The sequence below is a fragment of the Manis javanica genome, chromosome 13, assembly GCF_040802235.1.
Source record: "Manis javanica isolate MJ-LG chromosome 13, MJ_LKY, whole genome shotgun sequence".
Lineage (NCBI taxonomy): Eukaryota > Metazoa > Chordata > Mammalia > Pholidota > Manidae > Manis > Manis javanica.
In genome coordinates this window covers 16,957,551-16,972,808 of record NC_133168.1, presented here as the reverse complement: position 1 = coordinate 16,972,808, position 15,258 = coordinate 16,957,551, and the positions used below count along the sequence as shown (strand labels likewise).

General features: G+C 37.9%; 1 protein-coding gene across 3 annotated transcripts; it reads left to right on the top strand.

Annotated features, from left to right (window-relative positions):
- Window positions 1–1,407: 1,407 nt before the first annotated feature.
- Window positions 1,408–14,604, top strand: PM20D2 (peptidase M20 domain containing 2). 3 transcript variants are annotated; one of them, XM_037014033.2, is made up of 7 exons: window positions 1,433–2,150; window positions 4,821–4,969; window positions 8,749–8,891; window positions 10,177–10,331; window positions 12,064–12,199; window positions 13,229–13,336; window positions 13,564–14,604. In XM_037014033.2, the coding sequence occupies exons 1-7, from the start codon at window positions 1,695–1,697 to the stop codon at window positions 13,713–13,715; spliced, it is 1,299 nt and encodes a 432-aa protein (XP_036869928.2). In that variant the 5' UTR covers window positions 1,433–1,694; the 3' UTR covers window positions 13,716–14,604. The 3 variants fall into 3 exon arrangements, with proteins under 3 accessions (XP_073077089.1, XP_036869935.2, XP_036869928.2); XM_073220988.1 differs by lacking the exon at window positions 13,229–13,336 and having other exon boundaries at window positions 1,408–2,150; XM_037014040.2 differs by lacking the exon at window positions 10,177–10,331 and having other exon boundaries at window positions 1,432–2,150; window positions 12,068–12,199.
- Window positions 14,605–15,258: the final 654 nt, after the last annotated feature.

Sequence of the window (15,258 nt, the reverse complement as noted above, 5' to 3'; positions counted from 1 at the left end):
GTTAATTGCTACCATTACTCAAATAGCTTATTAGATTCAAGAAGAATCAGGCAACAAATATTTATTGACAAGGAAGGGCTGTATCACCACTATACCATGTTAGGTGCTGAGGAATGCAGTGGGAAAACAAGAGTTTAAAGACTGAAGAGGAAGATACACATTCAACAAATTATCACTATTTATGAAGTAAATTAATTAAAGCACTATGAGCAGGAAATATAGGATGTCAACAATGGAAACCCAACTCAACACACATGTGTGTGCACACACACAGAACAGAGCTTGAAATGAGTATCTTTTCTCCACCTCAAGTGACAGCTTTGTTAATTCCTAATAAGCCATGCAAATAAGCAGCTTCTACATAGAATTTAAATCACCCTCTTTTTGTTGTTCATGGCTTCCTGATAAGAACAAGCAAACATGGGTTCAACTGATATAAACAGGCAGAGCTGCTGCAGTGAATTTATCCAAAATGAGTGAGTGTTGAGTCCTGATGTAAATAGACAAGCTGTAGATGTGTTTACGAATTTGGATGTCTGCTTACATAAGCAATAGAGCGTGGTGGCTAAAAGCAGGCCACAGGAGCCAGCGTGCTGTCTCTTCTATACTGGGTCCATTACTTTCTGGTTATGTGATCTTAGACACCTCATCTGTAAAGTGAAGATAAATAATCAACCACCTTACAGGTTGTTATGAGGATTAAATAGGTTAATACAAATAAATCACTTGACACCTGTTAAGGGCTGCTTCAGAGTAAGCGTTCTACAGATGTCACCTATTGGTTTTGCTCACATAGGCCCTTTTTTTTTAAGATAACTAACAGTGCAGTAATACTGAATCTCATAGATACAGGGAGATTTTTGTCAGAAATGTACACGAGTAAGATTTATTAAGTCTAGACAAGGGAATCCAGGAATTTCATACCGTATTTGTTGTCTTTAGGACTGAGTTTCAATTAGGGTGTCAGCTGAGAGTGACAGTATTTCCAGATTTAGAATGTGACATTTACTCTGGTATTGTTAGCATATGTAGTAGCTGAAAACAGTAGTAGATAGTATTCATGTATGTTATCTTCCTTAAGATTTATTTTTTTTAAATACATTTGTTTTATATTAATATATTTTATCTCATTTAACCCAATTGTGACAAATTAAGGAGAGAAAAAAGTGGGGACAGTACCGAAAGCTAAGTATCTATGGAGTCTGTAGACCAGTGCTCTGTGTATAGCATTATAGTGACACCTTGTTTCATGCACTGAACGTCTGCATACTTTTTACTGCTATTCTAGAAAGCAGAGCGGCGTTTCCGCGGGCTATTCAGCGGACTGCGTCCCTGTTGGTCGGCTAACCAATAAAACCAAGCTCATTCTGCTGCTGTGCGAAGTAAGCAACAACGGACGGGTAAAAATGACTGTGGAGCATAATTCCGTTGTCAGGACAGCCAAGGAAGAGGGACGACTAGTTCCGGAACCCCGCGTTCTCCCCGGCGCCCCCGCCCCGCCCGTTCCCGGTTTCCCGGGAGGCGCCGGAGGCGGGGCCGGGGATCGGGGGCGGGCCTCCGGGGCGGCGGGGAGGACCTGCCTGCGCCGCCCCGGCGCTCGCAGACTCGGGCTCGTACGCAGGCGCGCTGGGCCGCTGAGAGCAGCGACCGAGGGCGGCCGAGCGGAGCGCGGAGCCGGTCGGGTGCAGGGCGCGATGCGGCCCGGAGAGGAGCGGCCCTTGGAGGGGGGCGCCGGCGCTGGCGTCTCCGCGCTGGAGCTGCTGAAGCTGCGCGCCGCCGAGCGCATAGACGAGGCGGCCGAGCGCCTGTGGGCCGTGAGCCGCGCCATCTGGAGCAAGCCGGAGCTGGCCTACGAGGAGCACCATGCCCACGACGTGCTGACGCGCTTCCTCGAGAGCGAGCCGCCGGCCGCGTCGTGGGCGGTGCAGCCGCACTACCATCTGGCCACGGCCTTCCGCGCCGAGTGGGGCCCGCCGGGGGGCCGGGCGGCCCCGCGCCCGCTGCAGCTGGGCTTCCTCTGCGAGTACGACGCGCTGCCCGACATCGGGCACGCCTGCGGCCACAACCTGATCGCCGAGGTCGGGGCGGCGGCCGCGCTGGGCGTGAAGGGGGCCCTGGAGGGTCTCTCCGGGCGGCCTCCACCGGTGAAGGTGAGGTGGGGCCCGGGCGCGGGGTTCCATCACCTGCCCAGGCCGGGACCGACCTGGGAACGGCAGGACCCGGAGCTTCCCGACCTCTTCCGTCCCCTCCCAGCCTGGGGCAGGGGCAGATGCAGGGCCGGCACTCGATGCCCCAGCCTCGCCTGGGCCAGAAGGCAGAGCCCCGGGTTAATGAGTTGCAGACCTAGCGACATCTTGCAGACTTGTGTTTTCTGTAGTTACAAACAGTTGAGTGGACTCTCCCATAGGAAAGAACGTAGAAGCCTGTTTTCCCTTATGCCTTATTTTTGGAAACAGGCAACCGCAGTTTGCTTGACAAGCTTGTGTAATCTCTGGAGGAAGTAATTATTGTCGGGAAACCTACAGACCCTCATCTTGAGGCTCCAGAAAGTCTTCTCTTTGTGGCAGTCAGAGGAGCATTGTGGATTCGAATCGTTGGTGTCTGGGTAGGGAATTTTAAGTCGTTAGAACTCACCAAATCTCTAAAAATACAGGAAAAAAATGGGAAAGTTTACATTTACTACAAAGATGAATCCTAAGTCTTAATGTTTATTTCATTATTTTAAGAAATATCTCATTCTTTAAATGAAGAAACGTCGTTTATGTTTGTCATAGGGCAAGTTTAGTCTCAGGTTATCCGTTTTCTCCAGATGGTATGTATATTTATTGTAGGAGCTAAGATTCAGTCATCACCATTCCTTGTAAGGGGACGACTAACTTATTTATTTATTTATTTTTTATTTTTTGGTAAGAAAAGTTTAAGCTTTACTTCAGTGTACGTCTCATGAAACAGAACTGAATCACATGGCCATTCCTAGAGGCAAGAGAAGTTGGAATTTGAGGGCTTTTTGTTTGCTTGTTTTTAATTTACATTATTTATTTGTTTTTTTATTAAGGTATTATTGATATACACTCTTATGAAGGTTTCACATGAAAAACAGTGTGGTTATTATATTCACCCTTATTATCGAGTCCCCCCCGCCATATGCCATTGAAGTCACTGTCCATCAGTATAGTAAAATGTCAACAGAGTCACTACTTATCTTCTCTGTGCCACACTGTCTTTTCCGTGACCCACACACACACCGTGTACCAATCACAATATCCCTCATTCCCTTTCTCCCACTCTCCCCCATCCCTCCCCTTTGGTGACTGCTAGTCCCTTCTTAGAGTCTGTGAGTCTGTTGCTGTTTTGTTCCTTCAGTTTTGCTTCGTTATTATACTCCACAAATGAGGGAAATCATTTGGTACTTGTCCTCCGCCTGGCTTATTTCACTGAGGACGACTGACTTTTAAAAAAAATATTCTTCAGCCCATTTATTTCCCCAATGTCCTTAACCTTTCTTTTTTATCCTAACAGTTCCATCTTTTGTGGCTTTTCCTCTTTAGCTGCTTTCTCTTTTCCACCTCCAGGATCTTGTTTTTGCATCTAGTTAGGGTTTTGTTTTCTTTGGGGTAGGGGGGGCACCCTTTGCCATTGCAAGAAACACAGGAGAGATGTAGTTCTAACCACGTTTCTGAAAGGTTCAGAGAAGTCACCAAGATTTAACTTGGGAAGTCATCAGATTTAATGAGTCCAGGATTAAGAGTTTGGGTGCTTTATAACTTCTAAAGAAAGCTGAACTTTGGGAAATGTACATGGTTGTATTTCGAATGGTGATGCTCAGTTGTAGCAAGGTTATCTGTCTTATCTGAAAATGAAATTTGTGTTGATATCTTTTGCAGTCCAAGATGTTTTTCAAACTTGTTTCGCTGTTTTCTTATTACTTCATCTTGAAAGTATACTAGTTGTTTGTAGATAATTTTGTTTTTAAAAATTGTTTGAAGAAGTTAAGCTTAAAAATCAAAGTAAAATGTTTATTCTGTAAAGTTCTCTTTTGTTCAATTAGGTGTTTGGTGACCAGTAAATCTGCCTGATAGAACTGGTGGAATCGAATTAGTAAGTTTGTGTAATAGTTGGCCATTTCTAACTAAGGTATTAAGATTTATTTAATGCTCTTCATAAAGGATTATGAGTTAAGACCTTTTAGTGAGGTTGCTCAGTAGGGAATCAGAGTTCAGGCCTAAAGGTCAGGACATGTAATCCCAGCTCTGTGTGAAATGCTCCATGGCCTGGGACAAGACACTTCACTCTATGCTTCAGAACCTTATCCTCCATATAATGATGGTGCAGGTTGCTCACCTACCTCACAGGGTTGTTGTGAGGATAATTAATAAGTGTCTGAAAAGTTCCTTACCAGTAAAGTGCTTAAGAATTATTATATAAATATACTAAAAGATCCAACCAAGAAGTTTTAAGAAGTAAGTCCTAAAGAATTTTGAGGAACTTAGTATATGGTATTTTCATCTTTGCCGTTAGTTAAAAACTCACAAAATTGAGTTATAAAATTAGAAAAAGTTTCCTGTAATAGCTTTAGTACATACTTGGCACCGTATTGCTATAATTATGTTTATTAAATGAATTTTTATTTAAATTTGTGATTAATTTAGCACCATATATTTGCACTCACTGCATTACTTGAGTGTCAGAGAACAGAACTCTCCATAGTTTGAGGTCTTGAATGTAGATTGTGACTATATATGCGAGGAAACCTGTTTGATACTTTCCTGTTAGGATTTTTTTTGCCATTGTTGTGCTCTGACACAGGTATTTCCTTCTAGGTAATTGTCCTGGGAACACCTGCAGAAGAAGATGGTGGTGGCAAAATTGATTTAATTGAAGCAGGGGCTTTTGAAGATCTTGATGTTGTTTTTATGGCCCATCCGTCCCAAGAGAATGCTGTGTATCTACCTGACGTAGCTGAACATGAGTAAGTAATCAAATTGAAATGGGCTTCTTAGTGGAAAACTGACCATTGGAATACTCGGACTTCGCCACAGGAGACTGTAACTCCATAGTCACACATTTAAGGAGTAAATTGAAAAATAATGAAGTGCTGTCTTACTTGATTTCCATTGAATGACATTTCGTCTCTTCTAATTGAGCTTTACTATGGCGTTTGTACTCAGAGAATTGAAATAAGTGCCTAAAAGGCCTAAGAATAGCAAACAATATGTTGACAACTTTTGTTCTTTTTTAAACCAACTGAGTAATCTGGTTTATGAAAAGTGGCCTTTGATGTGGAGTTGCCTTTAAACTGAATAGATTTGCAAGACAGCTTTACTGGGAGCAAAGCAAACTTCTCTGTTTTACTTATTTTAATTTAGGTTTTTTGCCAAGAGGATACGTTATATCCCTGAGAAAAAATACAGACACTGACGAGCTGTGGATTTTAGTGGAATTTGCCCATCTCTTCTTTTCTGATTTGTGTGGTGTTGAAACCTTTTACCTTTCTCTATGTTTAAGAGCTCACATTTTTTGGTACCTAAAAATTGAAGTGGTTTGAATTTTTGATACCAGAAATTTCACCATCCTAGTTAATAGTCCAGTTAGTAGTCTGGTCCCAAAAAGCCACTGCTCAGCTGCTTCCGGAAGACCACTTGTTCTCCTCAGTAGTAGCTATGGAGGAATACAACTATTTCAGCAGTGTTTCTAGATTATATTCAGTTATCTTCTATCTCTGATCACTTCATGAGGTCTTGTTTTCAGAAGGTGACTATTTTAACTCTTCTGGAATCTTTATCCTTCAAGGATTGGTGCTGTGATGGTCAGAAGAAGTTTTTGACCTTGGCTTCAGGGGTTGTGTACATTAGTGCAACTCTGGAAAACCGTAGAGATTAGAAGTCGGCCAGTGCCTCTGACTGGAAGGGCATGCGGCTGCAGGTGGGCTTCCCAGCCCATTCACCTCCTAGCACTTAGGATTAGGCTTCTTGGACTTGATCCTGAAGTCAACCCAGTTGTCTTCATGCCTATTCTTATTATCTGGCTTCTTAGGTTTTTTTCATTGGCCATCTTTTAAGATGGAAAAAATAACAAGGATAACAATTAAATTTAAAAAGATCACTAATCTGTTCATCCTAAAAATCTCTAACAATCAGTAAGATAAAGCCCTATGTCCTATTGACCATTTTCCCCAAACCCAGTCCCTCCTGTAGAGATATATAGCCTCCCAGGACTTCTTGAGTATATTTATAGATATAAATAGGAACATGTTTAAATTAAATTTTAAAGGCAGATTTCCCCCCCGGAGTATTCTGCTGAATATATTGTTGGCCAATTTAATTTTTTAAATTGAACAATGTGTCTTGAAAATCATTCTTTATTGGTTTGTATAAAATAGGCTTAAAATTTTTTATTAAGGTATCATTGATATACAATCTTATAAAGATTTCACATGAGCAATATTGTGGTTACTACATTCACCCATATTATCAAGTCCCCCTCTACACACCCCATTACAGTCACTGCCTGTCAGTGTACTAAGATGCTACAGAGTCACTACTTGTCTTCTCTGTGCTGAATTGCCTTCCCTATGATCCCCACCCTATATTATGTGTGTTAATCATAATGCCATTTAATCCCCTTCTCCCTCCCTCCCCACCCAGCCTACTCATGCCCTTCCATTTGGTAACTGCTAGTTTCTTCTTGGAGTCTGAGTCTGCTGCTGTTTGCTTTGTTCTTATACTCCACAAGTGAGGGAAATAATTTGGTACTTGTCTTTATCCACCTGGCTTATTTCACTGAGCATAATACCCTGTAGCTCCATCCATGTTGTTGCAAATGGTAGGATTTGTTTTCTTCTTATGGCTGAATAATATTCCATGGTGTATATGTACCACCTCTTCTTTATCCATTCATCTACTGATGGGCACTTAGGTTGCTTCCATGTCTTGGCTATTGTAAATAGTGCTGCGGTAAACGTAGGGGCGCATCTGTCTTTTTGAATATGAGAACTTGTTTTTTTGGGGTAAATTCCTAGGAGTGGATTTCCTGGGTCAAATGGTATCTCTCTTTTTAGTTTTTTGAGGAACCTCCATATTGCTTTCCACAGTGGTTGAACTAATTTACATTCCCACCAACAGTGTAGGAGGGTTCCCCTTTCTCTACATCCTCTCCAGCATTTGTTGTTCTTTATCTTTGAGTGTTGGCCTTGCTAAATGGTGTGAGGTGATATCTCATTGTGGTTTGAATTTGTATTTCCCTGATAATTAGTAATGTGGAGCATAAAATATGCTTTTTAAGCTTAAAATACTAATGCTGCTGCAAAACAACCATTAACATTTCTGTAGTTGATTGTGCTTTAATTGTACATAAATTTGGACATAGAAGAAATGCTAGAGCCATTTTCATGAAAGACATCCTTTTCTATTTTGTAGTATGTATCACCAGTTTTGTTAAAATTCCAATTTCAGGATGATGGTGACAAGCTTTTATTGAGGTAATAATGCCTCCCCCGTGGCCTAAAAAACAAGTACTCTAAAATCTTAAAAATGTACTTGGATACTTTTGTTTTTGTTTTGCTAACAGAATGTTTAATGTCAGTCAAGAAATATGAGCAGTCTAAGGACTCCTGATCTAAACCCTTAAAATAAATGTCTAGAGTGGCTTTCTGATAATTTAAATGTGGGTACTATGAATTAGGCTTAAAAAGTACTAACTAAGCTAGTCATTTTTATAAGGATTTAATAAGCAGTACTCTAATTCTTATTGTTTTTTTTTTATCATATCTGAGTAGTTAGACCGGTATAAAAACTATTTGGAAGTAGAATTAGCAATAATTTATAAAATTCTAAGGTATTAGTGATACAGGTATTTTGGGACATTAATGTAATATTAGGAAGAATTGACTTATACTAGAGTATCTTATAATGTGAGTGTAATATGATTTTCAGAGGTTGGCTTTTTTTTAAAAATTGGAATAAAGTCAATACACAATATTATATTGGTTTCACATGAACAACATAGTGACTCAATAATTATATACTAGAAGCTTGCCACAGTAAATGCAGTTACCCCATTACCATTCCAAGACATTATAATATTACTGGTTATATTTTCTATGTTGTATTTCTATTCCTATGACTTAATTTATTTTACAATTTGCAATTTGTACCTCTTTATCCCATTCACTTATTTCACCCATCCTCCCATCCCTTCCCTATAGTAACCAATAGTCCATTGTCAATATTTATGGGTCTGTTTCTTTTTTGTCTGTTTGTTTAGATTTTTAGATTCCACGTATCAGAGGTTGTCTCAACCCATTATAGATGTGATCTCCTTTCTGTCTTTCCTTGACCTCCTCCTACCCCCTAAGACAGAACTGCCTGAGTTTTTAGACCTTTGGTATAGAGCTATCACAATGCAGTGTAATGGGACAGGAACCATCCTTTAGTAATTCCAGCACCTAATACAGTATTGCATGTTTGTCTGAATTGAATTATGTATAGATTTAATTTGTGCAGGAAGTCGATTGAGCAAAGTTCTCCTTTTTCCCGAGTGCCTTCTTTGTGTCAGTCACTGTAGTATATAATTACATAATATTAAACTATAACTAAGGTATGTAAGTTGCTGTGTTATTGTTACCAGTGATTTGTAAATAAAAATCCCAGCAGTGTGAATTAACTTTGAATGCTATTGAGTCATTCTAATTATTTGGATTTTCTTTAGTGATATTGAAAGAAGTAATTCCCAATGATATTTCTTTCCTAGTGTGACTGTGAAATACTATGGAAAAGCATCGCATGCTGCTGCTTATCCCTGGGAAGGAGTAAATGCACTAGATGCTGCTGTTCTGGCCTACAACAATCTGTCAGTGTTAAGACAGCAAATGAAACCAGCCTGGAGAGTACATGGTATGCATGTCACGTGCTTTGTGTAATAGATGGTGCCCAATATATTCTACTGCAACCTGATCACTTAATGTTTGACTTTTAAAAAAACATTTGGAAACATTGTGTGTATCTCATAACAGTATTCCAAAATCCTTTAACATTTTCTGAAATTCATGTGATAGGATACTAGAACGTTTGTCTATATGTAGGTAAAAAGACATTTAGGATTATTTAATACATAACTGGAATGGTCATTTTGAGTATTAAAGGTAATGGTTTTATATGAGGACCTGCATTCTTTTGTGGGTATTTGAAAGTTAAAACTTGATTTCCCATTTCATTGTCTCTCAGTAGCAAAATTTTGTCATTTTCTCAATTTAAAAAAAAGTTACAGCTGTTGGTTATTTATTCAAGTGCTATTACTACTGAGCAACATCTTTTTAAATTATGTATATTCACCTTAATATAAATACAGTCATAAACTTCAAGTACTGACCTAAAGTCACAAATTTATTTTTTAGCTTATTTCCTTATGATTTGAGAAATTACTGTACTTTAGTATCTATTCTTCACCTGGTTTTGCTGTAGACAGAAATTAGCTTATAACTGCACTTTCACCAATTTCCTACCTCAGTTTCCTTAAAAGGAAAAATGGGGATATGTAGAAATAATAAATTTTTTTAAACAGGTCATATAAGATTAGATTTACACATGTTTTACTTATTACTTTGGATAAGTCTTCCTTCTCAGTTAGTTGAAATTAAATGTGTATGTTTTGACAGTTGATAGTACTTCATGATCTCTGACCTGTGCTGGTTTCTGTTGGCATGAAAATTATTTTCCCAGAACCAAATGCAGTTTCAAACACTCATGGGATTCTTGAGATATGAGATTTATTAAAGAACTTCATACATTCCATTTTTTTCTTACATCAAAAGTTTATCATAATGTACAACTATAATAAAGCCTACTGAAATGAAAGTATTTTCCAGAAGGCTTAAGATAGTAATAAAAATTTCTAACAGATTCCTTATAGTCAGGAATAATGATTTCTTAACATTATAGAGACTTCCTTAGAATAAAGTACATATAGACCATTCCTTTATTTTTTTTTCCTGTTAGCCAGGAAGTCTCACTCTATGTAGAAACATTTGTTGTACAACACACCAAAATCTGTAAAACTCATACATTAAAATTATTTTTCTTTATGTACATTTTGGCTAAAAAACTTTATGGGTATATTTAAGCTTAAAGAAATGGTCTCCAAGTTCCAAGCTCAATTCCAGTAATTTGGTTCTTTTTATAGGCATAATAAAAAATGGTGGTGTAAAACCCAATATCATTCCCTCTTATTCTGAATTAATCTATTACTTCCGTGCACCCTCAATGAAAGAACTTCCAGTTTTGACCAAAAAGGCAGAAGATTGCTTCAGAGCTGCAGCTTTGGCTACTGGGTGCACAGTAAGAACTTTTAAGAGTTAATCTAAGTTATAATCAGAGGTATATATGTGGGCTGGGTTATTTATATTAAGCTAGATTAAAACCTAATTTGCCTCTTTATCATTTGGCAGTGTCTTGAATATGCAAAATCAGTTACCTGAATAGTTGATGTGAAAGTCTTTAATTCTTACTGATTTTACTCAATGCCTGCATAGGGAAGATTCCAGTTGTTTTACTCTGCAATAATTAGAATAACGGTGGTACTGCTGAGCTAGAATCCCTGCCTGTACGCAAGTTATATTTTTCCTGACTGGCAGTTATGCTTTTAGAATTGCTCTCTATAGTTCCTATAAAAGGAACTGTATGGCAAAATCAGTAAAAGCTATTTTGGAGAACTTAACAGATATGTATAGTAGTGATAAAAATACCTACGACTTGCTGGAATGAAAGTTAACGTAGATGCAGCAGTTAGTCAAGAGGTTTTTGTCCGTTTGAACTGTGCCAGTACCATTTATGTACCAACCATGTAGGGTGTAGAGTTATATAAATCTGGCCCTGGGGGGAGCCTGTAGTCTGGTTAGAGAGACGAGATATGGAATCTGGGCCTCCATTTTCTCTTGGAGATAATATAATCTATCTTTGGGTTCTTCTGAGAATTACATGTGATAATGTTTGTGAAGAGTTAGGGCATAGCCCTCCTACTATTACCTTATTTTTCTTCTGCCCTCATGAGACGGGAAATGAGTGATTTATTCAGATAGTAGCAATGTCTCACAGTAACAGTGATTCTCAGACAGTATATGTTAAATGTCCAAAGAATAAAAAATTAAACACTCAACCCTTATTTATTTAGTTATAAATACTTTAAGTATTTATTTATAAAATAAATACATGAATTATTCTCATTAGCTAATATCTCAAATACAATAATATTCCCTTAGATAAGGTTCATTGTTACTGAATTTAAATCTATAGTCTTTTAGTCGTTTTGACATTTTGGTTGACTTGTAATATTTGAATAAATTATCATTTTTCTAACTTAGATGTTGCTAAGAATAGAAGAAATGTCATCGCTATTTTATAATTGACTTTTGCTAAAGTTACTGGCATTATCTTTACTTTGGAGGGAGTATCTGCCCACTTTGATTTAATCAAAACTCAATCTGTATATCCTCTTAATTATGCATATAAACCACTTCTGCATCTTCATACTCTGAAATTAATAAATGAGGACCATAGCTGCCCCTTCCTCACTGAATCTCAGGGTACCTTTATACTTTCTTTCAGGTACCTTTATACTTTTCAGACCAGGCAGTGGTGTCAGTGATGGTTTGCATGTTGAATGAAGCTTAATTTCTTTCTTTTAGAGGCTGCTCCCTAGAGCTGTGATCCTCAGTGTGGTTTTTGGACCACCTGCAGCAGAATTACTTGGAGATGCTGGTTAACGTGGAGATTCTTGGGCTCCCCCTACACCACATTTAGGTGACAGAAGTTAAGACTCGCTGATAGTAGATCTAGGTGACATTGTGTCATCTGGTGCATATAGAATGTAAAGGAGAGAGAGTCCTAGGAACTGTCATTACGGAAGATACATATTTTCTTAAGTAAAAGATTTGAAAGAGTTTATATCAACTTCTAGAAGGCAAAGTGCCCCTCATAAACCTCTTTCTGTTAGACAACCGTTGCTGCTTTGAAAATTAGATAGTACATTTGAGTTTTTTACTTCAAAATTTGTTTTATAATTTTTTATTAGGTAGAAATTAAAGGTGGAACACATGATTATTACAATGTTCTTCCCAATAAGAGCCTGTGGAAAGCTTATACTGACAATGGAAAAAAACTGGGAATAGAATTCATTTCAGAAGATGCAGTGTTGAATGGCCCTTCAGGTAATTAGGTTTTTTCATATATATTTTGCTATTTGGGGAAGGAAATGCCATCTCTGGTTAAATGCTTTTGTTTAATTGTTTTGGAGGGAGGAGGGTATTGCTGAGGTTTTTAGTGGTATTTTGCACAGACTTCTTTTTTGGGGAAAAGAAACTAATGAACGTGTCAGTGAATGTGGTGTGTCAATTGAGCACATTCATTTTTGGAAATAACCAACATACTTTTTGCTCTATATATTTCTGGTGTTTGAGTTTGTTTAGTTCTAATTTTTAAGTAAGTTATTTAAAGGAGAAATAGAATTTTAATTCATTCTAAGTCATCAATAAGCAGGTTACTGAGTATCTAGTCATATATGGAGGCATCTTAAGTCTCTGAGGAGTAACAACTATTAGAATTTAATCGTAAGTGTATTGGGGGTTATTTTAGATTTTTCTTCTTCTGAAGTGTTATTACTAGTATGTTTGCATGATAAAGATGTTATCTTCTAAACTATAGTAAATGATGAAATCTCAAAAGAACTTGGTGATAAAAATGGTGTGTTGAAGTCATTCATTGAGATAAGTTCAAGAGAAATTGCAGGTTGGTGTTGTGGTAGGTTGGTATAATCAGTATGTTAAATTTGAGGTGCTTATAGGATTTCTGAGGGGAGCTGTCCAGTGGCCTGTTGAATCTAGAACCCCCAAAAGATGTCTAAGTTGGAGATTTAAGAGTTGTCAGTATCTGAAAGGTAATTGAAGTCATTGGAGCTGATAAGGTTGCCCAAGTACATAGAAGTCAAAGCCCAAAGATGAAACCCTAGTTATCACCAGCACAGGTGGCACAGGAGCTCCAGAGAAGGAGATGGAGAGTGGTCAGAGAGAAAGCCAGACAATCAGGAGAGAGTGGGGGTTGTGGGGTCCAAAGGAGTAGAGAATTTCTAGAAGGGAAGGAGTAGTAAATCACGTCAAGTGCTATAGAGGATGAATAAGATAGTATGGTCTAGTATCTGCTCAACCAGGAATTAGACTCATGGATGGTCTTACCTTTCCAAGGATCTACTGATTTTGGAAATGTTACCTTTGTGGTTCCTGGGATTCATCCGTATTTTTACATTGGATCTAATGCCTTGAATCATACAGAACAATATACTGAAGCTGCAGGTAAGTATTACTAGAAGTGAATGTTTGGCATTTGCTCTTTTTTCATAGTACAAACTGCTTTTCTGTTCAGTTTAGCTTATTATTATTTCATTACCTGACTTAACTCAGAAAATTCTGTATTGTGGGCAGTTGGAGGGGCAATTTAGACATTGAAAGCTAACTTGAAAACTAGTAAATCAATTTGTAATAAATATGGACGTATCTTAATTTGTTTTCTCTACCTTTAGGATCACAGGAAGCTCAGTTCTACACGCTGCGTACGGCCAAAGCTCTCGCAATGACTGCGTTGGATGTTATTTTTAAACCGGAGCTCCTAGAAGGAATCAGAGAGGACTTCAAATTGCAGCTTCAAAAAGAAGAGCTTTTAAACACAGAATAAAAGGAAGATTTAGGAGCCACTTACAGATCATTAAGAAGAACTGATGATTTTTACCTTTAATCTTTTTTAATGAAGAAAGAGGTCATGCTTGTTTTTTAATCTTAAAGGAATCAAATTCCTCTTACCTGAAAAAATGTGAGGACATGATGTGGAGAAAACACATTACTTCATATGTAAAATGAAAATTTGATGAAATTGTGATCTTTCAGGAGCTGGTATGTGATGGCTTTTCTTAGACAACCTGGATGATACAGTTTACCAACTATAATTTCTAAATTCATGTGTAAGTGTATTTTTGAAGATCCAAGAGTTCTTAAACCTTATATTGAGAATTAACACAGGAAAAATTTTTTTGGTATAGGGTGGTAAAATTGTCCTAGGAAATAGCTTTAAAATTCAAGTTCTAAATTTAAGGAAAGTTCGTTTTGTGACTATCTATACTGGTTTAGAGAATTTCTTTATTGATAATAAAAGTAGGTTTTTAATGAGAAATGCTGTGGGAAAGAACCAGAAACTTAGGTACAAAGAACAAGCTTTCGTTTTACCATTTGAAGGAAATGGTTCTTTTTTTTTGTATAATTAGCTCTTGGCATTAAAGTGCTGTTTCTAATTCCATACTACTCTAATTGGAAAAGCATCCACAGCCAGGATTAGCCTTTCCTCTAAGGTGTTTGCTTGGTAGCTGGTGTGTTCTAGAGGAACTTAAGGAGCGAGGCGCCTATGTGAATCTTAATGTGATCCCCTCTACCTAGCAGCCCTGTCCAGACTTCTACTCGGAAGCCAGCCTGTTCAGCTTGAACAATATTGTGGTTTACTGAAGTTGGGGACAATTCTAAGCCTCCTTAAGCCCCATGCTAGCCCAATATTAATTAAAGGATATTGTAAGTTTTTCCTGTTCTTTTTTTGGTGTGAATTTCTTGAATATGCTAAAATAATAAAATAATGTGGAAAAAAGTATGTAGTAAAAACACATATTTTAAACTATGAATATAGTAAAGCTCTAGCACATTATTTTTAAGGGAGTCCTCATATTAGTGTATTCCAAAAATGGAAAGGGAAGGAGAGAAAAGTGAGCATTTGGCTTCTGTGCAGTAAGCAGGTCACTTGAGCCCTCCTTAGCTCCCCGATTGGAAAGTTAGATTAGATCACTTACCTTTACAGTCCTTTGAATCTCTGATTCCTGTTCTATCTGAAGTTATGTAGAGTTGACAGAAAGAGAAGGGTATTTTGGGGGAGAGTTAGCAGTTGAGAATTTTCTTCTGTATCAGGTCTGCAAACTATGGTCTGATTTGGCAAGCAACCTGATTTTATATTGTATGGGTAGTGCACTAACAATAATCTTTACCTTTTTGAAGAGTTGTAGGGAAACAAAATATCAGAGACCAAATTATGTAACTTAGAAAACCTAAAATATTTACTATCTGACCTTTTATAAAAAAGTTTGCCAGTCTGTTTTATGTAACAGTAAAATTAGACCTATTTCTCTCTGATTTATATTACATAATCAGATCTTTACCTAAGATAAAATGTCAAACCTCTGAAT